The sequence below is a fragment of the Pituophis catenifer genome, unplaced genomic scaffold (assembly GCF_029215685.1).
Source record: "Pituophis catenifer annectens isolate HBS135680 unplaced genomic scaffold, rPitCat1.0.hap2 SCAF_4, whole genome shotgun sequence".
Classification (NCBI taxonomy): domain Eukaryota; kingdom Metazoa; phylum Chordata; class Lepidosauria; order Squamata; family Colubridae; genus Pituophis; species Pituophis catenifer.
In genome coordinates this window covers 130,447,779-130,472,300 of record NW_027256884.1, presented here as the reverse complement: position 1 = coordinate 130,472,300, position 24,522 = coordinate 130,447,779, and the positions used below count along the sequence as shown (strand labels likewise).

The 24,522-nt window shown below is 44.7% G+C and overlaps 1 protein-coding gene across 1 annotated transcript in view; it reads left to right on the top strand.

Annotated features, from left to right (window-relative positions):
• The window catches only part of XRRA1 (X-ray radiation resistance associated 1), a 36,685-nt gene that overhangs the window by 5,176 nt on the left and 6,987 nt on the right, over positions 1-24,522 (top strand). The window contains exons 4-13 of the mRNA XM_070943686.1: positions 53-125; positions 2,528-2,625; positions 3,887-4,020; positions 8,725-8,823; positions 12,525-12,754; positions 14,258-14,298; positions 15,310-15,420; positions 17,174-17,267; positions 19,217-19,335; positions 22,278-23,570. Of these exons, the coding sequence (XP_070799787.1) occupies positions 53-125; positions 2,528-2,625; positions 3,887-4,020; positions 8,725-8,823; positions 12,525-12,754; positions 14,258-14,298; positions 15,310-15,420; positions 17,174-17,267; positions 19,217-19,335; positions 22,278-23,570 (2,292 nt within the window). The remainder of the gene's footprint in view (positions 1-52; positions 126-2,527; positions 2,626-3,886; positions 4,021-8,724; positions 8,824-12,524; positions 12,755-14,257; positions 14,299-15,309; positions 15,421-17,173; positions 17,268-19,216; positions 19,336-22,277; positions 23,571-24,522) is intronic.

Here is a 24,522-nt window from a genome sequence, read left to right as displayed (position 1 = left end):
AGAGACCCTTCGAAGGGAAGATACTGAGTTGTTTGCTCTCCCGTTTCGACAGGCAAGGGAGAACGATTTCATGCAGTTTGATTCTGTCGCTTACATCAACGCCACCGAAAATCTGCTGACTTTAGGTAAGGAAACCACACTCGTAATTTTTGGGGTGGTTTGGATGGGTCATGTCTGGTTGGTCCATTCTGACTACAGGTGGTGCTCAAGTTTATTTATGTCTTTATGTTCCTAATCAATAGAATAGAATAGAGTAGAGTAGAGTAGAGTAGAGTAGAGTAGAGTAGAGTAGAGTAGAGTAGAGTAGAGTAGTAGAAAGTAGAAAGTAGAAAGTAGAAAGTAGAAAATAATAGAGAATAGAATAGAAAGTAGAAAATAGAAAATAATAGAGAATAGAATAGAATAGAATAGAATAGAATAGAATAGAATAGAATAGAATAGAATAGAATAGAATAGAAATATGGAATGGAATGGAATGGAATAGAATAGAATAGAATAGAATAGAATAGAATAGAATAGAATAGAATAGAATAGAATAGAAATATGGAATGGAATGGAATGGAATGGAATAGAATAGAATAGAATAGAATAGAATAGGATAGAATAGAATAGAATAGAATAGAATAGAATAGAATACTTTATTGGCCAAGTGTGATTGGACACACAAGGAATTAGTCTTTGGTGCATACACTGCCCATGTACATAAAAATAAAGATACATTCGTCAAGAATCATAAGGTACAACACTTGATGATAGTCAAATAATTATTTATCGTGCTGCCCTTCTCCCCTGCGAGGGGGCAACTGTTCGTTCAGTGATCGTTCGAAGTTACAGTGCCATTCAGAACAGAACAGAACAGAACAGAATAATAGAATTCTTTATTGGCCAAGTGTGATCGGACACACAAGGAATTTGTCTTCGGTGCCTAAGCTCTCAGTGTACGTAAAAACTATAAGTGATAAATCATGATCACAGTCATCATAAATACATTCCTCATGAATCATAAGATACAACACTTAGTGATAGCCATAGGATACTAAATAAGCAATCAACAAAAATCACACCAGGAAACTAAGTCAAACAATGTAAATCGTAATGATACAAGCAACAAAGTTATAGTCGTAAGCAGAGAAGGAGATAGGTAATAGGAAGGAATGGATGAGAAGATTAATAGTAGTGCAGATTTAGTGAATAGTTTGACAGTTGAGGGAAGTATTTGTTTAGCAGAGTGAGGGCATTTGGGAAAAAACTGTCCTTGTGTCTAGTTGTTCTGGGGTGCAGTGCTCTAGAGCGTCATTTTGAGGGTAGGAGTTGAAACAGATGATGTCCAGGATGCGAGGGGTCTGTAGATATTTTCCCAGCCCTCTTTTTGACTCGTGCAGTATGCAGGTCCTCCATGGAAGGCAAAATATGACTTGCAACCAGTTTTCACCCTGGCGACCATTGCAGCATCCCCACGGACACGTGATCAAAATTTGGATGCTGGGCAGCTGTCACGTATTTAACAAAAGGCAACTGGACGTTGTTTTTCCTTGAAGATGTTTCGCTTCACTTGTCTCCAGTCCACAACAACACTCCTTTCGGCAGTTCCAAGAAGGCTCCGCCCCCATTTGCACCACTCAGGTGACCCTGAGGACACAGACAAACCTCCAAGGGGCCTCAACGACCCTCTGAAAGGATGCAAATGACCAGCTGCCTGCAAGGAGTATAAATCCTTCCGTTCTTCCGTCATTCACTCAGAACTGAAGAAGCTTCTCGGATGAGAAGCGAAACCTCTTCAACAAAAAACAAAAGTCCAGTTGCCTTTTGAAAAAGCACCTTTGGGACAACCATGGCCTGGATGATGGGGAATCTCCATAGACAATGGCATGCTAGAAAAGGGGATTTATGACTGGTCCTCACCCGTGGCGACCATCTCAGTATCCCCACCGTCATGTGATCAAATTGAGGCAACGGGCCTGTCATTAAGGGAATCTGTTGACTTTGTTTGGTAGAAGCCAGCAGGATGCTGGAAGCCTCACCAATACGTGCTGGTCACTTAAGCGCCCAATTTTCAATCATGTGGCCATGGGGATGCTACGATGGTCATAAATACGAGGACAGGTTATAAGTCACTTTTTCCAGTGCCGTTGTAACTTTGGTCGCTAAATGAACGTTTGTAAGACGAGGAGTAGCTGTAACCAGGTGGCGTCTTTTACGCCAGAATAAAAACTGCGTATATTTATTTTTTTATTTTTAATTTGATTTACATGCTGCCCTTCTCCGGAGACTCAGGGCGGCTTACAGTGCGTTAAGCAATCATACTTTTGTATATTTATACAAAGTCAGCTTATTGCCCCCACAAACTCGGTATATGAGCGGGTTTTTTAAATTTTATTTTTGGCAATATCAGGGAGATCTTTTATTAGTGGTAGTTAAAATACCACCGAATGTTTTATCATTGGCTGCTGGATCCTTGGGCCAAAACAACAGTCTATTTCAGATGGCCGCTTTTTTAAACATGTCTCTATTTTAACATTTCATCTAGAAACTTTTCGTAACTTTCCTGGCCTTCGGGAGCTGGAACTTTCTCTGAACGGTCTGAGGCATCTTAAAGTCAGGATTGGGGATTTTCCTCACTTGGAAGTAAGTTGGAAGGGCAAAAGTGAAAGTTGCATGAATCCCAGCTGGGAATCGGGCAGGACAGAGTTAATTTTTTTCCAATTTAAAAGCCAGTTTCACGTGTTCTATATATTGCGTGTAAAGTCAGCTTGGAAAGGCCTCATCAGCCCCAGGCACTTCTGCTGCTAATTTGCAGGTTACATATTATAGATAGATAGATAGATAGATAGATAGATGATAGATAGAAGATAGATAGATAGATAGATAGATACATAGATACATAGATACATAGATAGATACATAGATAGATAGATACCATAGATAGATACCATAGATAGATAGATAGATAGATAGATAGATAGATAGATAGATAGATAGATAGATACATAGATACATAGATACATGATAGATAGATAGATTAGATAGATAGATAGATATAGATACATAGATAGATGATAGATATATAGATATATAGATGATAGATAGATAGATAGATGATACATAGATACATAGATATATAGATACATAGATGATAGATAGATACATAGATACATAGATAGATGATAGATAGATATAGATATAGATGATAGATAGATAGATAGAGATAGAAATAGATATAGATAGATAGATAGATAGATAGATAGATAGATAGATAGATAGATAGATAGATAGATAGATAGAGATAGAAGATAGATAGATACATAGATAGATAGATGGATGGATGGATGGATGGATGGATGGATGGGCAGACAGACAGACAGACAGATTAATTAATTCATTCATTCATTCATTCATTCGTCCCACCCTTATTTACAAATAACTCAAGGCAGCAAGCATATCCAATACTTCCTCCTCCTATTTTCCCCATAACAACAACTCTGTGAGGTGGGTTGGGCTGAGGAGAGAGAGAGGGGTTGCCCCAAAGTCTCCAAGCTGGCTTTCATGACTAATGTGGCACTAGAACTCACCATCTCCTAGTAACTAGCCCAAAGTCACCCAGCCAGCTTTCATTGGCTAAGGCGGAACTAGAACTCACCGTCTCCTTGTCATTGGCCCAAAGTCACCCAACCGGCTTTCATGCCTAAGTCAGCCACATTGGGCGCCTAAAGTGGGACTAGAATTCACCATCTCCTGGTTTCTAGCCTGAAGCCTTAACCAATAAACCATGTTTATCTTGGCTTCCACGCTTGCTGGAATTCGACTCCTCTGAAGTGGGTGCCTTGCCTTTTCCCCCCACTCTCCAGCTAATAATGGTTTAAAGGGGGACGTTTTGCTTCTTCCCCAGATCTTGGATCTCTCCTACAACAACTTGTCTCCTGAGGATGTGCAGACTCTGGGAAGTTTACCACGCCTGAAAGCTCTTCACCTGACGGCCAACGGACTTTCTTCCCTTCCCCTCAATCTGGCTGCCCCGGAGAGGTAAGTTCCTGGCCAGCCTAAAAGGCAGTCCCTTCTTCTATGAGCCTAAGGAAGCAGATGTAGGATTTCTCATGTTGGTTTACTCACCTGGATTACCTTCCATTCAGCTCAGCGTGGGGGTGGGCTTCAAAAATTTTAGCAAGGGGTTCTCTGCCCAGTTGCTGGGTGGGCATGGCTGTGGCCAGGGTAGGCGTGGCCTAGTTGGCCTCTTGCACCACTGGGGGAGGGGGCGTTTTTGCCCTTCCTGGGCTCCGGAGGCTTTCCTTGAGTCTCTGGGAGGGTGAAAATGGCCTCCCCAGGCTCCGGAGGCCCTCCCGAACTTCCGGTAGACCTGTTTTTCACCCTCCCTGAGCCTCTGCGCGCGCCCTGCACTTACCTGCATCCAAAACAGGCTCTGTGGGGATGTTGTGGCTCCGTTGCCTGAGCCTGGGCTATCGACAGATGCAGACTCTGAGAGTGAGGGAGAGGAGTTGGCAAGGCCTCCCTCTCCAGGACCCTCCTCTCTGGCAATGCCTCCGGAGGACACCGAAGGCCAAGAGATAGGCCCAGAGCCAAGCACGTCCCCGCAGCCACAGGTGGACAGCGACGAAGGAGATAAGTGCTGGCTGGACCCTTGGCAGAGGCGCAGGGAGAAGCGTGCGCAGCAGAAGGGAAGGCGTGCCAGAGATTAGCTGAGTCACTGGACCACACCCCACAGGGTATAAATGTGGGTGTGGTGGCCGGTTCAGTTTGTAACGAGCAAAAACTGGAAATAATCCATGATTTCTGCGTTACTGGACTTTGCCTGCTTTATCGGACTGCATTTGGATTAATCCTTGTATTGTTTTTTTTTTTTTTTATTGAAAAAGTTTTCAAATACAAATTTCCCCCCCTTTTTTTTTTCCCCTCTCCCTCCCCCTCCCTAACCCCCCCTCCCCACCCATCCCCCCCTGTGACTTCTTCGTAACAAAAAAAAAAACCTAATTCATAACAGATTACTTACTCCCTCCTCTAAATATTGACCTTTACTTACTAAAAATATTATTAATATTATAACATCCCCCTTTATCCATACATTTCAGAAAAGAGAAAAGAAAGAAAAAAAAAAAGACATTATACTTTAACATTATAGAATAACTTCTAATTTAGCATAATAGTATTATGACTCCCAATTTGGCAATAATCTGCCCTTTTTCTCCTCTCCCAAGCTTATATCTATATATTATTACAACAATTCAAGACCACCTTCCACTTTAAAACTATACGATAAGTCCTACTTTAACATTTAATCTTCTATATATATTACTATAACATTTCAAAGCGGCCTTCCCCATAAAATCTAGTTTAACATTTATTCCACTCTATCCATTTCCTCCACTCCCCTAAATATATCACTTAAAAATCCCTTTTCTTAGACTAATCAATCTACTAACTAGCTTATTCACCCACTATCATGCAAAATTACCATACACAACAATTCTTAATATCTTTGATTCACTGCCCACACTACTTAAAAATATATGTCTATATTTTCCATTATATCTAAATAAAAAAAAGAAAAGACAATGACTTTAAATTTATAATCCATATAATATCTTCTTTGAGGTCTTTCCACTGGATTGGTAGAACCAACATCCATAATCGGGTAACATAGCTTGCTGGTGCAACAGTTTATTCAGGATCTTCAATCATATCTGCCCCCATCAGTAGTAAATATCTTCTTATATGTATAAAGGTAAAAACAACCACCCGAGTGACATTATAATTATATTCCATATAGTAATAATTGTGGGTTTCATCAGGATTATTGATTCCCATCATCGTAGTGGGTAACAACCCGATCTTCTGCATGCCCCAGCATAATTCTCTTGCCTTGTGATTCAAGATAATTATAATATGTTTATCAACACAAAAAGAAATTCCAAAGTGGATAATTCAAATCCATCAGTTTAAGGCTCTTTTCACGTCCCCAGATTACGGCCATGCAGAGATCTGCCACAATCCTCAGGATGATATTAACCAATACATCGCCTCTTCTATGTTTACACATAATCATTCATATTTTGAAGTCACTGGCTTCACTGTTGCTTGATTTAGAAATTTCTATTTTTATGCAACCTTTTTCTTTTTTTCTTTTCTTTTTGTGGGTTTGGTTTCCATCCTGGTTTCCTTTCTACAAATTGTGTATCATCTGGTCGGTTTTCATTCTGCTTTGTAGATTGGTCTTGTTGGTTTTGTTTTTGTGTCTCATGTTTCTTTTTTATCCCTTGTATTTCACCTAATTGGTTTCCATGCTTGTCCTTGCCTTGATAAGTCATCACATTAAGGTTAGATGCCACTTCTCTTAAATTTGTAGATAGTCCAGCTGGGGTGTCCGATAAATCCAAAGGCAATTCATCTGGTACAGTCTCTGTAATTTGATATTTTACCTTTATTTCCAGCTCCTTCTGCTTATCCTGTATTATACCTGAAGATGTTAAGTTCATTTTCAACCTATTTTGATAAAATTCTTCCGCTCTTTCAACAGTATTTAGCTGATATCTTTCTCCTTGATATCTGAATATAATACCAACTGGGGCGTCCCACCTAAATGGGATATTTCTCTTTTTTAACTCATTCACCAGAAAACCAAATTTCTTCCTTTCCATTAATATCTTAGGTGGGAGTTCCTTGTAAATCCAAATCTTTCTTCCATACAATTGCAAATTAGAATTGAAGGAAGAATATTATTCCTAATTTCTTTATCTGTAAAATAAATCACCACATCTCTAGGCAGTTGCCTTTGCTTGGCAATCCAGGAGTTTATTCGATAAACTCTGTCAATCCTACAAAACACTTCCTCAGGTTGAACCTTTAAAATCCCAGCTAGAATTTCAGAAGATATTTTCCTTAAATCATCTCTGTTATTTTCCTGCAAACCTCTTAATCTTATCGCATATTCTGTGAAATTATATTGTACCATTAAAATCTCTTTTTCAATCTTCTGTTGCAGATTTTCTACATTACCAGACTTTTGATCAGCATCCATTTTAGGTTTTTCTTCTGAGCTATTATCCTGAGTGTTTGTCAAATCATTTTCAATTTTTTGAGTTCTATTGTCCAATTTATCTTGAATTTCTTCCATTTTAGACTCTAGTAAATTAGTATTTGTGTCCAACTGTATCATAAATTCTGAAAAACCATTAGAGGAAGATAAGTGCTGGCTGGACCCTCGGCAGAGGCGCAGGGAGAAGCGTGCGTAGCAGAGGCAAAGGCGTGCCAGAGATCAGCTGAGTCACTGGACCACACCCCACAGGGTATATATGTGGGTGTGGTGGCCGGTTCAGTTTGTAACGAGCAAAAACTGGAAATAATCCATGATCTCTGCGTTACTGGACTTTGCCTGCCTTGTCGGACTGCATTTGGACTAATCCTTGTATTGCGGAATCTTTGCCTGTTTTATCGGAATGCTTGCAGTCTAATCTTTGTTTTGTGTGAGTAAAGTCTGAATTGGCAGCTAGCCACTGGGTTGCTGCCAGCTTTATCATCAAAGAATTTTGTCGTGTGGCTTATTAACTCCGGGCCGTCTGTGGGGGTGCGTGTGTGGTACGGGGACAGAACAGGGGACTCCTGGGAGGGGCGGGAAGGGGTGGGCGGGGCCAGCCAAGAATGGGATTTGAGGGTTCTCCGAACTGCACAGAATCTTAGCTAGAGATTCTCCCGAACCCCTGCGAACCCCCAGCAGTCCACCCCGGCTCAGCGTCAACAAGATTGTGAGTTTATCTTGCTAATAAAGGAGAATATTTGTAGCTCAGGGTTGATCTATGTGGTCCTTGGTGCTCTCTGAGCTTTCTTGTTTTCCTGCAGACGTTTAATGACCCTACTAGGTAACATCATCAATGATAGAAGGAGGTAGGGTTTAGTGGAGGAGGAGGAATTGAGGGCTTCCTTGGCGCTCTGAGCTTGCTTGTTTTCTTGCAGACGTTTCGTGACCCAACTAGGTAATATGATCAATGGTAGAAGGATGTGGGATTTGCGAGGAAGCGGAGGAGGAGGACTGTGGAACTCTTGGTACTCTCTGAACCTGATCATTTCCTTACAGACGTTTCCTGACCCTACTAGGTAACATCATCAATGCTAGAATAGAATAATATCTAATAATCAGAATCATAGGGCTGGAAAGGACCCAAGCTGCACTGATGATGTTACCTAGCTGGGTCATGAAACGTCTGTAAGAAAATGATCAGGTTCAGAGAGTACCAAGATTTCCACAGTCCTCCTCCTCCTCTGTGCAAATCCCACTCCCTTTTGGCACTAATGATGTTACCTAGTTGGGTCAGGAAACGTCTGCAAGAAAACCACCCAGCTCAGAGAGCACCAAGGATCCCTCAGTTCTCCTCCTCCTCCTCTTCTCTACAAACCCCGTTTCCTCGTAGCACTGATGATGTTCCCTAGTTGGGTCATGAGACGTCTGCAAGAAAACCATCCAGCTCAGAGAGCACCAAGGTTAGCTTCTCCGAAGACAGCGAAGAAAAGCAGGTCGACAGCCGTAGGAGAGTTTTCCATGTAACCCAGAATTCCTGTTTGGACCTGAGTGGATTTTCCTCTGGAGATGAAACTAGGACTTCGGTCTCAGTTCCCCAAGAAACTGAAGGCGGGAGAGGACAAGGGAAGAAAGGCAGGCAGGAGAAACCTCAACGATGGGGATTAAAGTGGCCAATAGACATTTTCTCTTTCTGTCAACAGCTGGAACTGCCCGAAGTTCCCAGCGTTGGAGGTCTTGCTTCTAGATGACAACCATCTCTCCGACTCCAGTGTCTTCCTCAGTTTGGCCAATCTTCGAAGGTAGGCGAGACCTCACCAGTATGTAGCCTCTTAATGTTCTGCCCCAGCTCCAGATTCCCAGAGGATGTGACACATACCAAGCTTCGCAAACACTGTTTAATTCCAAACAAACCCCTTTCAAGAATTATTTATTTTATTTTATTTTATTTTATTTTATTTTATTATTTTATTTTATTTTATTTTATTTTATTTTATTTTATTATTTTATTTTATTTTATTTTATTTTATTTTATTTTATTTTATTTTATTTTATTTTATTTTATTTTATTTTATTTTATTTTATTTCTATACCGCCCTACTCCCGAAGGACTCAGGGCGGTGCACAGCCAAACAATAAAACACATACATACAAAATTTAAAAGTGGAATTAAAATCAAATTAAATAGTTTTGGCCCAGACAAATTAAAACCCCAAACTATTTAAAACCAATTTTAAGATCCTCCGTATCTCCGGGGGGAGCTCGTTCCAGATAGTAGGTGCCCCCACAGAGAAGGCTCTCCCCCTGGGGGCCGCCAGTCGACATTGTTTGGCCGACGGCACCCGGAGGAGCCCCTCTCTATGGGAGCGTACCGGCCGGTGGGAGGCTATTGGTGGTAGTAGGCGGTCCCGCAAGTACCCAGGTCCTGAGCCATGGAGCGCTTTAAAGGTGGTAACCAAAACCTTGAAGAATGCAGGCTTCCCGTGCAAAGGGTCCTTATTTATTTTTTTATTTTTATTTTTTTATTTGATTTATATGCCGCCCTTCTCCGGAGACTCAGGGCGGCTTACAATGCGCTAAGCAATAGCCTTCATACTTTTGTATATTTATACAAAGTCAACTTATGGCCCCCACAATCCGGGTTCTCAATTTACCTACCTTAGAAATGATGGAAGGCTGAGTCAACCTTGAGCCTGGCGAGATTCGAACTAGCAGTAATTGCAGGCAGCTGAATGATAATAACAGGCTATTAGTCTGCTGCGCCACCAGGCTCTTCCTTATCAAAGTTATTAAGAACAAAGTCCGACAGAGGTTGGCAACCAGCCCAGAAAACCAGATACGATAAGACACTCACTCTCCAAAATACTCTGTAATAATTACATGTTGTTTCCAGCAAGAAATTACTAACTGCGTGCGACTTAAATAGGCTAAGGGAGTGGCCAATTATCCTCAAACCTTACTCTCGAGGAGACCTCCTCTTCCTGAGTAGCCACTCCTGCCTTTTGGCAGCCCTGCGTGCCCGAGCATTGTGGAGAGGCTCCTCTACTTCTCTCTCTCCATTTGAAGGAGCCTCTGGAGGTTCTGAAGGCCCTGGTTGAGTCTCTGCCTCTGGCACCACATCCTCTTCAGCCTCCTCGCTGTCCGACGCGAGCACCAGCTGTGCAGGCTGCTGACACGACCCCACACCAGCCTCCTCGTCGTCGGGATCAGCCACGATCCGCGCAGGCCGCTGGCGGGCCACAACACTTAAAGAACCCTAACCAATAGCTTTTCGAATGGAAAATCATCAAGGAGAGAAGCAACTTAGAACTAAGGAAGAATCTCCTGACAGGGAGAAGAATTAACCAGTGGAACAACTTGCCTCCAGAAGTTGTGGATGCTCCATCACTGGAAGTTTTCAAGAAGAGTCATTTGTCTGGATAGGATAGGCTTTCCTGCTTAGGCAGGGGTTGGACTAGAAGATCTCCAAGGTCCCTTCCAACTCTGGTATTCTTTATTCTGATGGAGGGAACTAGGGATGTCTGCTCTATCAAAGAGAAGGACTAGGGGGTGGCATAATAGCAGCCTTCCATTATTTGAGGGGCTGCCCCAAAGAAGAGTTGGGGGTCAAGTTATTCTCCAAAGCCCCTGAGAAGACAGGACAAGAAGCAACGGATGGAAACTCATCCAGGAGAGAAGCAACCTGGAATTAAGGAGAAGCTTCCTAACCGTGAGGACAATTAACCAGTGGAACTGCTTGCCACCAGAAGTTGTGGCTGCTCCAACACTGGAGGCTTTTAAGAAGAGATTGGACAACCATTTGTCCAGAATGGGATGGGATCTCCTGTTTGAGCAGAAGGTTGGACTAGACAACTCTGTTATTGTGTTAAATTCTGTTTTGACCAAGCTGCTTGGTGTTCGTGCTGGCTACAGGCCAACATTCCTTAGAATTTTCTCTTCCAAGCAAGGGAAGCTACCTAAGTGTTGTAGACCTCAAACCTGTGATGATACTTCCAACCCGAGTTCTTTACCGTTGCCACACCTATAGACACGATCTTCCCAAACGGAAGTCGGCATTAAAATTGACACTTGAATTAAAATTTGAGACTTGCAAATTGGCCAGTTGAAATTGACAAAGTCAGTCACATGCTGGTGTCCCAGGGTGCTTTTTCTTTTCAGGAGGCCACTGGACTTTCTGGTTTTTCTTTGAAGACCTTTCGCTTCCCCTCCAAGAAGCTTCTTCAGGTCTGACTGGATTATAGGAAATAGAAGGATTGATATTCCTTGCGGACAGCTGGTCGTTTGCATCCTTTTGGAGGGTCCTTGAAGCACTTGGAGGTTTCTCTGTGTCCTCAGGGTCTCACCTGAGTGGTGCAAATGCTTCCTGTAGTCTGCCATTTTCCCTCTGGAAATCCGTTCCTCCTCCCACCCCATTCCAAGGGTCTTCATCCCAAATTGTATAGCTAAAAGTCTGTAGAGATTCTCAGCCCTCCAGGTCAGGGTTGTCCCAAAAGTGCTTTTTCAGGAGGCCACTGGACTTTCTGGTTTTTTCTTTTGAAGACGTTTCACTTCTCATCCAAGGAGCTTCTTCAGCTCTGACTGGAGGGTGGGGAAGGGAAGGATTGATACTCCTTGCAGACAGCTGGTCATTTGCATCCTTTTAGAGGGTCTTTGAGGCCACTTTTTTTTTTTTTAATTTGATTTATATGCCGTCCTTCTCCGGAGACTCAGGGCGGCTTACAATGCGTTAAGCAATAGCCTTCATACTTTTTTGTATATTTATACAAAGTCAGCTTATTGCCCCCACAAACTGGGTCCTCATTTAACCTACCTTAGAAAGGATGGAAGGCTGAGTCCACCTTGAGCCTTGGCGAGATTCGAACTTACTTTAATTGCAGACAGCTGGTGTTAAATTACAGTGCTTTTGTCTGCAGAGCTATCCAGGCTCTTCGGTTGTCCCAAAGATGCTTTTTTCAGGAGGGAACTGGACTTTCTGTTTTTTTCTTCTGAAGACATTTCACTTCTCATCCAAAAAGCTTCTTCAGCTCTGACAGGATAGTGGGAACACCCTTCGAAGGATGTGGGAGTAGGAACGGATTTCCAGAGGGGGAAAAAATTGCAGACTACAGGAACCATTTGCACTACTCGGGTGACCCTGAGGACACAGGTAAACCTCCAGGTGGCCTCAAGGACTCTCTCAAATGCAACTGACCAGCTGCCTGCAAGGAGTATCAATCCTTCTGTTCCCCTCCATCCTGTCAGAGCTGAAGAAGCTCCTTGGATGAGAAGTGAAATGTCTTCAAAAGAAAAAAACAAAGTTCAGTTGCCTCCTGAAAAAAAGCACCGTGACCTGGATGGCTGAGAATCTCTACTACAGACTTTCCCAATGGGATGACTTCCACATAATTTTCGAGCTTTCTGTAAGATGTGAGAGATGGCAGGTGGCACTAACGGGGACGTGGGGTTTGCCTCCCAAATTTGCTGTGCCGCAGGAAACTGAGAACTGATATTTTTCTCTCCTTAGGCTAAAGCAGCTGAACTTGGACAAAAACGGGATTAAAGAGGTCCCGTATCTCCATTACTTGGGCCACGATCACTTCTCCATCCATCCTTTATCGGCAAAGTCGGGTATCCGGGCAGGCTTACGTTGCCGGAAAAACTCTCCCCAAAAGCCCCCCCAGGATCGGTCCCCGAGGCTAAACCAGCAGTACAGTTACATCATAACCCAAAACACCCAGGATCCAGACAAGACAGGTGGGGCCTCTTTTCAGTTGTAAAAGTAAAACTGAACTTACTCAGGGTGGAATGCATTTCTCCGCTTCCTTGGGAACCCTCTCAAAGCGGTGAAGAAACGTTTTATCCACCCAGTCGTTAAGGAGATAGTTGGTTTTAGTAAACATGTTCGATTTTATTTATCTTATTGAACATTTGCTCCCAAAAGGGTTCTTTCCAGCTGCCTGTTTTGTCACACATTCCACTTTTGGATTTCTGTAAGGTCTTCACTTTAGCCAGGTTGGATCCTGTGCCTTCAGTGGGGTCCGTGGTGCTCTCTGAGGTGGGTGGTTTTCTCGCAGGCATTTCGTTACCAAACTAGGTAATATCATCGGTGCTGGAAGGGAGGGGGGATTGTGAAGTGGAGGAGGAGGAGGAGGAGGAATTGCGAGGTCTTTGGGCTCTCTGAGCTTGGTTGTTCTCTGGATGGATGGATGGATGGATGGATGGATGGATGGATGGATGATAGAGAGAGGAGAATACAGTAGATATAGATGATAGAGGATGGATGGATGGATGGACAGATGAGAAATGATAAATAATAGTTTGAATGGATGGATGGATGGATGGATGGATGGATGGATAGATGGAGATAGATAGATAGATAGATAGATAGATAGATAGATAGATAGATAGATAGATGATAGGGTAGAGAGAGGATAGACAGACAGACACAGACAGACAGATAGATGATGGATGGATGGATGGATAGCTAAATAGCTAAATAGATGATAGATAGATGATACAGACAGACATATAGGATAGAGAGAGGATAGATAGGCAGACAGACAGACAGACAGATGATGGATGGATGGATGGATGGATGGATGGATGGATGGATAGATAGATAGATAGATAGATGATGGATGATAGGCAGGCAGACAGATAGATAGATGATGGATGGATGGATGGGCGGACAGATGAGATAAATGATAAACAATAGTTTGGATGGATGGATGGATAATAGAGAAGAATAGATAGATAGATAGATAGATAGATAGATAGATAGATAGATAGATAGATAGGCAGGCAGGCAGACAGACAGACAGACAGACAGACAGACAGACAGACAGACAGACAGACAGACAGACATAGATGATGGATGGATGGATGGATGGATGGATGGATGGATGGATGGATGGATTGACGGATGGATGGATGATAGATAGACAGAGAGACAGACAGACAGAGACAAACAGATAGACGAGCGAGAGAAAGATGTGCTGCAGAGGGTAATAAGGGGAGAAGGAATCCTAATCCCAGGATTTTCCTTGATATGTTGCATTATCTTATCAAGAGTTTTTGTGGACCATCTTGTACATCAAATGTTGTGACAAAGCAGAGCCCCCAGGGAAGGCTGGAGGTTGCAAATCTTCCCAGAAGTCCTCTCGGCCAAGATCCAACACGGGTTTAGCCTTGTTGGCATCTTAGGGGGCGACTGCCTCCCCTTTCAAGCACCCTGACGTTCTTTGTGTTTTTCAACAGAGGTGGTCTTTCAGGCCAGACCTCCAGAAGAAAAGGCTCAGGTAAGGTTTCCTTGACTCACAACAGGAATTTGGCAAGGTAGCCAATTTTGCCGAAGACATCCGGTTCTTTTTGGGAGATTGAAACAAAATAGGAACAATTCTTGTTTCCAAAAGAATTGCTGCAGGCGGGGAAAATGGATATTAAATTTGTAATTGCAGAGCAGTGCAGTATAATCAAGGGTCAATTAATGTTAATTAATTAACTAATGTTAATTAATTAATGAGAAACTTCCTAACAGTGAGAACAATTAATCAGTGGAATGGCTTGCCTCCCGAAATCGAGGGTCCTCCAATACAGCTAAGTCCTCAACTTATGACCACATTTCAGCCCCAAAGTTATTATGTCGCTAAGTGAGAAATTCGTTAAGTGATTTTTGCCCCATTTTACGACTTTTGTTAAGCGAATCGATAGAGTTGTTAAGTGAGTCACGCGGTTGTTAAGTGAATCCGGCTTCCCCATCGACTCGGCTAGTCGGATAGTCGCAAAAGGGGATCCTGTGACCTTGGGACCGTCATAAAGAGGACCGTCGACTGAAGAGGTTGTAAAAAAAATGCCTTTAAAAGCTTCTGACAATCCCAGCTGAGCCGCGCGATCATCAGAGGCTTTTTTTTTTTTTTTTACTTTTAAAAGCATTTTTTCCGCCAAAGAGGTTGTAGAAAAAATGCTTTTAAAAATAAAAAAAAAAACAGCCTCTGATGATTGCACGGCTCAGCTGGGCAATGTGGGGGGGCGGGGGCAGGGATTTTTGCTACCGGTTCTCTGAACCACCCGCCTCCATCGCTACCGGATCGGGTGATCCGGTCCGAACCGGGAGCATTTCACCCCTGGTACAGGGTCTCCTGCTCGAGCAGGGGGTTGGACTAGAAGACCTCCAAGGTCCCTTCCAACTCTGTGATTCTCCCTTGAGTAACAACCCTGAGCAGGTTGTCACCAAGTAGGAAAAGGATCTTTTTGGGAGGTTTGGGAGTCCCAGGTGTTTGCAGGTTCAGTTCTTCTTCTCTTTCTTTCAGGAAAGGCCTCCTTCACCTCTGGAGGATTCCAAGACTCCCTTTCCCAACATCAGCACCGAGTTCCTCCTTCCCTTACCGGAGCTGAGATTTCTCAGTCTTGCCAACAACCAGGTGAACGGGGGGGGGGGTCTTCCTTAGATTTATTATTATTTTTATTTATTGTATTTTGTCGCATTTATTTATTTTATTTTGTCGAGAATAAAACAATGCAACAATATCCCCATACAAAAGTTAAAAGAAGACATTAAAACGTTAAAACGTTAAAACACATGCACTCCAATTCATGGCCGGATCTCGCCAGATCACAAGAGCGAGATCAACGGCCCCAGGCCTGCCGGAAAAGCCAGGTCTTCACTGCTTTCCGGAAGGCCAATAGGGTGGGGACAGTCCGGACCTCAGGAGGTAACTGGTTCCAGAGAGCTGGGGCAGCCACAGAGAAGGCCCTCCCCCATGGGCCCACCAGCCGGCATTGTTTAGCTGACGGGACCCGGAGGAGACCAACTCTGTGGGATCTTACTGGTCGCTGGGAGCTATGCGGTAGAAGGCGGTCTCGAAAATACCCTGGCCCTGAGCCATGTAGGGCTTTAAAGGTAATAACCAACACCTTGAATTGTGACCGGAGACCGATAGGGAGCCAGTGCAGCTCGCGGAGAATTGGTGTAATGTGGGTGTATCTAGGTGCACCCACTATAACTCGCGCAACTGCGTTCTGGACCAACTGTAGTCTCCAAACACTTAGATGTTACTCCAAGCCAGGTTCATATTTTGCAACCACCTGGAGTACCTGGAAATGGCGAAAAACCTGAATATCTCTGGGGATGTTCCATTATCCAGGTCGTAAGGCAACTGGACTTTTTCGGTGTCCCAAGTATCGTCCACGTAGCTATGCCAGCGGGTGGGTGGAAGCCTTGTGAAGGAGTTTAGGGCGTTGGTTCCGACTCCTTCCATGTAGGGATTGGCCACAATGGGTGGGCGGGAGTGGGGGGGGGGGACACGTGTGAGCTCATGGCACAGTTGTGTTTTTTGGTCTGTAGAAACCTTTGTTGCATTTAAAATAGCTCAGGATCACGAAGGGTGCTTGGCACTCTCTAAACTTGGTGGTTTTCTTGCAGATGTTTCATGACCCAACTAGGGAACATCATCAGTGCTAGAAGGGAATGGAGTTTGCGGGGAGGGGGAGGAGGAGGAGGGGGAAGAAGAAGAGGAGGAGGGGGAGGAGGTCCTTGGTACTGTCTGAGCTTGGTGGCTTTTTTGCAGATGTTTCATGACCCAACTAGGGAATGTCATCAATGCTACAAGGGAGGGAGGGAGGTAGGGGGAGGAGGAGGAAGGAGAAGGAGAAGGAGAAGGAGAAGGAGAAGGAGAAGGAGAAGGAGAAGAAGAAGAAGAAGAAGAAGAAGAAGAAGAAGAAGAAGAAGAAGAAGAAGAAGAAGAAGAAGAAGAAGAGAAGAAGAAGTTGTTGATGGTTTTCTTGCAGATGTTTCCTGACCCAACTAGGGAACATCATCAGTGCTAGAAGGGAGGGAGAGAGGGGGAGGAGGAGGAAGGAGAAGGAGGAAGGAGAAAGAAAAGGAGGAGGAGGAGGAGGAGGAGGAGGAGGAAAAGAAGGAGAAGGGGAAGAAGTCATCCTTGGTGCTCTCTGAACTTGATGGTTTTCTTGCAGACGTTTCATGACCCAACTAGGGAATATCATCAGTGCTGGAAGGGAAGGGGGTTTGGGGAGAGGAGGAGGAGGAAGTATGGAGTCCTTGGTGCTCTCTGAGCTTGGTGGCTTTCTAGCAGACGTTTCATGCCCCAACTAGCTAACATCATCAGTGCAACTGCACCCTCCGCCTGAACAGCCTCTCCGTCTTTTGATTGGCAGATCGAGAATGAGGAAGACTTGCTGGCCGTGGCTCTCTTCCCCTCCCTGACAGAGCTGACCTTCTACGGCAACCCATTCACCACGTCCAGAAGTGGTACCGCCTGCCTGGGGGCCACGGGTGGGGCCTTCCCTGGGGGGGGAAGAGGGACCGTCCCTCTTGGCCTTTTGACCCCTGAAATGCAGCAAAGAGATATGAGAAATTTAGAGGGTGCTTCTTAAAATCTCTTCCTTTCCATCTTGGGAAAAGGACATCCGTCGCTGTGCAGGTAGTCCTCAACTTATGACCACAACGGAGCCCAAAACATCCGTTGTTGAGCGAGAAAATTGTTCAGTTTTGCCCCTTTTTACGACCTTGCTTGCCACCGTGGTTAAGTGATTCCCTGCAGTTGTTAAGTCCCACGGTCATTAAGCGAATCGGGGTTCCCTGTTGCTTGCCAGGAGGTCACAAAAAGGAGATCACATGACCCCCGGGACACGGCGACCGTCGCAAGTAGGAGCCGGTTGCCAAGCCTCTTGATTTTGATCACAGGCTACAATGGTCATTAAGCGTAAAAAACAATCCTGACACTTTTTTTCCCCAGTGCCCTTGTCCTTTCGGTCATTCAAGGAATTGTTGTAAGTCGAGGACTACCTGCCATTCTCCCTGGCACCTGTACCAGGTCCACACACAAAGGAAGGTCCAATTAAACTGCTTTTTATTGCTAAAAAGCTTCTGCACAGGAATCTTCTCGACTAAAAATCAGTGCCTGCTAGGAATTGGATAAAGACCCATGGAATTCAAGGAAGGTTGGATCGTTTTGTGACTCCGTAGGGATTCTAGGCTTAGTCCTCTTTTGATTCCACCCTAGATTAATAATAGTAATAATAATAATAATAATAATAATAATAATAATAATAATAATAATAATAATAATAATAATGTTATTTCTATACCGCCCTTCTCCCGAGGGACTCAGGGCGGTGTACAGCCTATTTAAAAACACAAGACAAAACAGCGATTAAAATTTAAAATAATTAAATAGATTTGGCTCAAATTTAAAACCCCAGAAATTTAAATTTTGGGCCAAATTTATATAGATTTTAATTGTTTTTAATATTTGTATTTCATGTTTTTAATTCTGGCTGTGCACCGCCCTGAGTCCTCAGGGAGAAGGGCGGTATATAAATTGAAAATAAATAAATAAAAAAAATAAAAATTATCGACAATTTTTTTGGTGGCTGTTGGTTTGCCGGGCTTGCAAAATGCAACCTCGTGAACGCAGGACAGTAAGTGTTCAGGAATATGCGCAGAGTAACCCTTGAGTAGCAAGATTGTGCACATGAGAAACGACTCAGGGTGATTGTGAATAAGCACTGTCAATACACAGACACACTCGAGTTGTGATATTCTTTTACTTTTAGGAAAAAAGCAAAGTAAAGTCCAATAAACAATCCAGGTCATACACAGATAAAGATAGTTAAATTGTCAATCCAGGGACATTCCAAGAACAAAGTCTTCTTACCAGTTGTTGTAGTCATATGCAATAAAACAGTTCTTTTTGGAGTTGCAAACAGGAACAAGTACAGCAGTAAAACGATCAGTAAAACAGTAGAAAACAACAAGTAGCAGTGATCATGCAGAGAGAACAGGCAGAAAGGAGCAGAGGTAGCAATAATAATGCAATAAGAAAAATAAGCCATAATTCAAGCTTTCTCTTAAGTACATTGGCTACAGAGCTAGCCAATCAGAATACAGTATGATGCATTACAGTCTTAAAGCTATACATTACATTTTGACTGCAAACATGCATTGATGGTTTATATATATTGCCAGCCCAACCAGTTAGGCAACAGCCATTCCCTAACAGTAAGGATGGAGGACAGGTGTCAGAACTCGGACTCGGGATCATAAATACCCTTTTGGGGTCTGTTGTAACTTGGAACGGTTGTTTTGCATCCGATCATAAATCGAGGACTCCCTGCAAACGAAGAGAATATTTTTTTTTCATTCTTGCCAGGTGTTTTAAAAAAAAAAACGACCTTTCTCCTTCCCTCTTCCCCAAGGTGACCCACCTCTGCTCACCAGTTTCCTCCAAAACAAACTGGGAATTAAGCTGGTTAGGAAGAAAGTTTCCAAGCTGGAGAAGCCGCGTGTTTTTATACCCGTCAAAGCCAGCCGGGAGGTACAAACTTTGAGAAAATAGGTGATAAAAAAAAAAACGCTTCGTTAAACAGGAAATTTTGGGGAGGAGTCGACCTCCGATTTTGGTGCAGGGGGAGGAATCGGGAAGGGCTGGGGAGTTAGTCCCTTGGGTTCGGAGAGGATGGCTTAAAGCAGAGGTCTTCAACCTTGGCAGCTTTAAGACTTGGGGACTTCAACTCCCAGAATTCTCCAGCTAGCTGGCTGGAGAATTCTGGGAGTTGAAGTCCCCAAGTCTTAAAGCTGCCAAGGTTGAAGACCTCTGCAAGAATGGTCTGGCTGGCTGGGGAATTCTGGGAGTTGAAGTTCTGGGAGTTGAAGTTCTGGGAGTTGAATTCTGGGAGTTGAAGTTCTGGGAGTTGAATTCTGGGAGTTGAAGTCCACCCATTCTGGCTGGGGAATTCTGGGAGTTGAAGTCCCCAAGTCTTAAAGCTGCCAAGTTCGAAGACCTCTGGCTTAAAGGGAATAAAATTTAGGACAGGCAGTCCTTATCTTACAACAGTTCGTATAGGGACCATTTAATGTTTACAGGGGCACTGAAAAACGGGACTTGTGACTCGGTTACCCCCTTTCCAGGTCACGTGATCCAAATTAAGAAGCTTGGCAACTGGCATGTACTTATGCCGTGTGTGGGTGGGTGTGTGACGTGATCCCCTTTGGCGGCCTCCCGACAAGCAAAGTCAACGGGGAAACTGGATTCGCTTAACAACGGTGTGACAAATTGAAACGCGGCAGTGATTGAACTTAAGAAACGCGGCGAGAAAAGTCGCAACATGAGGCAAAAAAGAGCCTTGATGGTACAGTGGTCTAAGCACCCTGTTATTAACACAGCTGCCTGCAATTACTGCAGGTTCGAATCTCTCCAAGGCTCAAGGTTGACTCAGCCTTCCATCCTTTCTAAGGTAGGTGAAATGAGGACCCGGATTGTGGGGGCAATAAGCTGACTTTGTATAAATATACAAAAGTATGAAGGCTATTGCTTAAAAGCATTGTAAGCTGCCCTGAGTCTCCGGAGAAGGGCAGCATATAAATCAAAATTAAAAAAAATAAAATAAAAAAAAATTCAACTAAGGTCTCATTGAACAGTGGAAAGGTTGGCCTCAATTGTCGTAAGTTGAGGACTTAACCTATATAGGTAGTCCTCGACGTACGACCACAGTTGAGCCCCCCAATTTCCACTGCTAAGCAGGGCAGCTGTCAAGTGAGTTTTTGTTCCCTTTCTCAACCCTTTTTTTTTGCTGCAATCGTTAAGCAAATCACTCTAGCTGTTAAGCGAATCATGTGGTCGTTGAGCGAGTCGGGTTTCCCCCATTGACTTTGCTTGTCAAAAGGGGATCGTGTGACTCCCGGGGACACGGCAACCATCATAAGTCCATGCCAGTTGCCAAGCGTCTCAATTTGGATCCCCTGAGCTTGGGAGATGGCTGCGACGGTCGTAAGTGTGAAAAAAACGGTCCTGAGTCCATTTTTTAACCAGTGTCGTAACTTTGATTCTTCACTAAATGAACTGTTGAAAGTCGAGGCTCACCTGTACCTGTTTTAGCACTCCGAGAGGTAGCAGGGGGGTGGCCACCGAGAGAAACAAATTTTTGGAGAAAAATGAGTTTTTGGCTTGACACAAGATGTCCATCTAAAGCAGTGTTTCTCAACCTTGGAAGCTTGAAGATGGGTGGACTTCAACTCCCAGAATCCCCCAGCCAGCGCTGCTGGCTGGGGGATTCTGGGAGTTGAAGTCCACCCATCTTCAAGCTTCCAAGGTTGAGAAACACTGATGAGTTTGGCACATGTCAATTAAGCAGAGAGCTGATGCTTCAAAAAATACGACCGCCTAAAAATATTACTGTAGGAAGGAAAGTATTCTCCTCTCTTTGCACTATGCCTGCAGCTGTTCTTGGACAATTTAAGACTACTATTTCGTTAATAGGTAAGAGAGGAGGGTTTGCGTCCTGGGGGAGGAAGAGGAGGAGGACAACTGTGGAGTCCTTCGTGCTCTCTGAGTTGGCTTGTTTTCATGCAGACGTTTCATGACCCAAATAGGTAACGTCATCAGTGTTAGAAGGAGGGGTGTGTGGGAAGAGGAGGAGGATTGTGGGGTCCTTTTATACTCTCTGACCTGGGTTGTATTCTTAAGAGACATTTTGTGACCCAGTTAGGGAACATCATCAGTGCTGGGAGGGAGTGGGTATGTGGAGAGGAGGAGGAGGAGGACGAGGAGGAGGAGGAAGACCGTGGAGTCCTTCATGCTCTCTCAGTTTGATTGTTTTCATACAGACGTTTCGTGACCCAACTAGGTAACGTCATCAGTGTTAGAAGGAGGGGTGTGTGGGAAGAGGATTGTGGGGTCCTTTTGTACTCTCTGACCTGAGTTGTACTCTTAGAGACATTTTATGACCCAGTTAGGGAACATTATCAGTGCTAGAAGGGAGTGGGATATATACAAGCCAACAGAGAGCAAAACCTCACTCCCTTCTAGCTCTGATTAGGTTTATTAATTGGGTTCTAAAACGTCTGCAAGAGAACCACCAAGCTCAGAGACCACCAAAGACTCCTCCTCCTCCTCTCCACAGCACTGATGAGGTTCCCTAGTTGGGTCATGAAACGTCTGCCAGAAAACCACCGAGCTCAGAGAGCCCCAAGGAGCCCACCGTTCCACCCTGACCTTCAGAGATTCCCTTCTAAAGTCCTGAGATGTTTCAAGATGAACCTCTACGTCAGTGTTTCTCAACCTTGGAAGCTTGAAGATGGGTGGACTTCAACTCCCAGAATCCCCCAGCCAGCAGCGCTGGCTGGGGGATTCTGGGAGTTGAAGTCCACCCATCTTCAAGCTTCCAAGGTTGAGAAACACTGGTCTACGTGAACTTCAGAAGGCTGAGGCCCCTGTGGTTACGATTCCCCCTGCCCCAATCTTCTCTGTGTCTCTCTTAGATTAAATCCCGGCTACCTAAGATCCGAAAGCGGCCCATGCCGGTCGAAATGGCAGTGGAGACCACTTTCTGGCAACTGTGGACGGGAGCAGATCTGGATCCTAACAAAAGACTCGCTTCCCCAGCTGTTCCAGACAGCCGATCCTTTTCTCTGGCCTACGACCTCGATCAGCCCATCCTATCTCCTCTTCGGTCGGAGGACAGGTCGGCCTGCATCTCTCTGACCACTTTATACAACGAAGCCTTGACGTCCGAGTCCTCCCGAGAAGGGACGTCCTACGGAAGCGATGTCCTGCACGAGTCTTCCATCGATCGGATCCTGGCTGGGAAGGTTTCTGCATCCCGGGTCTGGTTGGGAGAGAGTCTTTCCGAAGTTCTCCTCCCCTCATCTCAGTTACCTTCGCGAAGTCCATCTGGGTTGCCACCACCAAGAGAGCCACCTTCATCAGGCCACCTTCCATCTGAGCCTCCACGTCTCCCAGAGGACGGGTCAGAATCCCTACCTTACCTGAGGACACCTTCTGGAGAACGTCTACCGGAGATACAGTTGGAACCTGTTGCCCCTCCAAACTCACCTTCGGAGGGACAGGATGGGTCAGAACCTGTTCAGATCGTTGGACCAGAAGAAGAAGAAGGAGAAGAAGGTAGAACTCTCCTCTCCACTGCTTCTGGTGGAGAGCTGACTCAGTTGGCACCATCTTTGGTGGAACGGGAAGAATCCGAAACGCTGGTATCATCTGAACACGGCCTCAGAGAAGACCTGGGTGTCCCTCTTTCACCCGTCCGATCGCTTTCGGTGGAAAAGGATCTCCCATCAAGGGGATCATCTGTAGAAGATGAGGATCGGGAGGAACCCGTGGCCATCTCCTATCCCAGCGGGGAGGATTTAGAAGAAGGCGTCCCGTTAATGGGATCAGGGGACCTTCTTCCAGAGGTGGCCTTGTTGACCGTTTCTTCAGAAGAAGAGGAAGAGGAGACTTCTCCGCTTCCCACCTTTGTGTTGGAAGACATGGATCTCTTGGGTTCTTCAGAGGAAGGGGAATATTCTGGATCTCCAAGTTCTCCTTTTGTGGAAGACGGCCAGGAGAGCCTGATGTTGGTGGATTCGTCTGCACAAACATCGACACGATTCTTGGTTCCGCCTTCCCGATCCGTTTCTGAAGAACTGTCCAAACTGTTTGCCCAGATCCATGACTACGCCTTGCCTCCAGAACCCGAGGAGGACGCTTTCCTGGCGGAAGAGATGCTCACGAGTAGCGGACAAGGTGTCACCGAACCCATCTTCATAACTCAGGTGGGTGACCCGGCGAGATGCCAGATTACAGGTAGTCCTCAACTAATGACAACCGAGCCCAAAATCTCTCTCTTGCTAAGCGAGACCGTTGTGACTTTTGCCCCATTTTATGTCCTTCCCTGACATAGCTGTTAAGTAAATCATGCCTAAGGCGGGACTAGAATTCCCAGTCTCCTAGTGATTGGCCCAAAGTCATCCTGACAGCTTTTGTGTCCAAGGCTGGACTAGAACTCACTGTTTCCTGGTGATTGGCCCAAAGTCACCCAGCCAATTTTCATTCCTAAGGTGGGACTAGAACTCACCGTCTCCTGGTGATTGGCCCAAAGTCACCCAGCCAATTTTCATTCCTAAGGTGGGACTAGAACTCACCGTCTCCTGGTGATTGGCCCAAAGTCACCCAGCCAATTTTCATTCCTAAGGTGGGACTAGAACTCACCGTCTCCTGGTGATTGGCCCAAAGTCACCCAGCCACTTTCATGCCTAAGGCGGGACTAGAACTCACCATCTCTCAGCGATTGGCCCAAAGTCTTACCAGACAGCTTTCATACCTCAGGTGGGACTAGAACTCACTGACACCTGGTAATCGGCCCAAAATCACCCAATTTGTTTCCATTCCTAAAGTGGGACTAGAACTCCCCGTCTCCTGGTGATTGGTCCAAAGTCACCCAGCCAACTTTTCATACCTCAGGCGGAACTAGAACTCATTGACGCCTGGTTTCGAAGCCAGCACTTTAACCCCTACACAAAACCCGCTCTCTAAATTGCTTGACTCTGGATGCCTTGCAGCCCAATTAAAAACATATCGAAAAAATATAAAGCCGAAAGCCAATAAATACATTAGAATTAAGAAAGACAGACTTCAGATAGCAACGTAAGATGGTTGAAGTGTATGACGGCTCCCCTCCAGAAGTTGTGGCTGCTTCATTCCTGGAGGTTTTCAAGAAGAGATTGG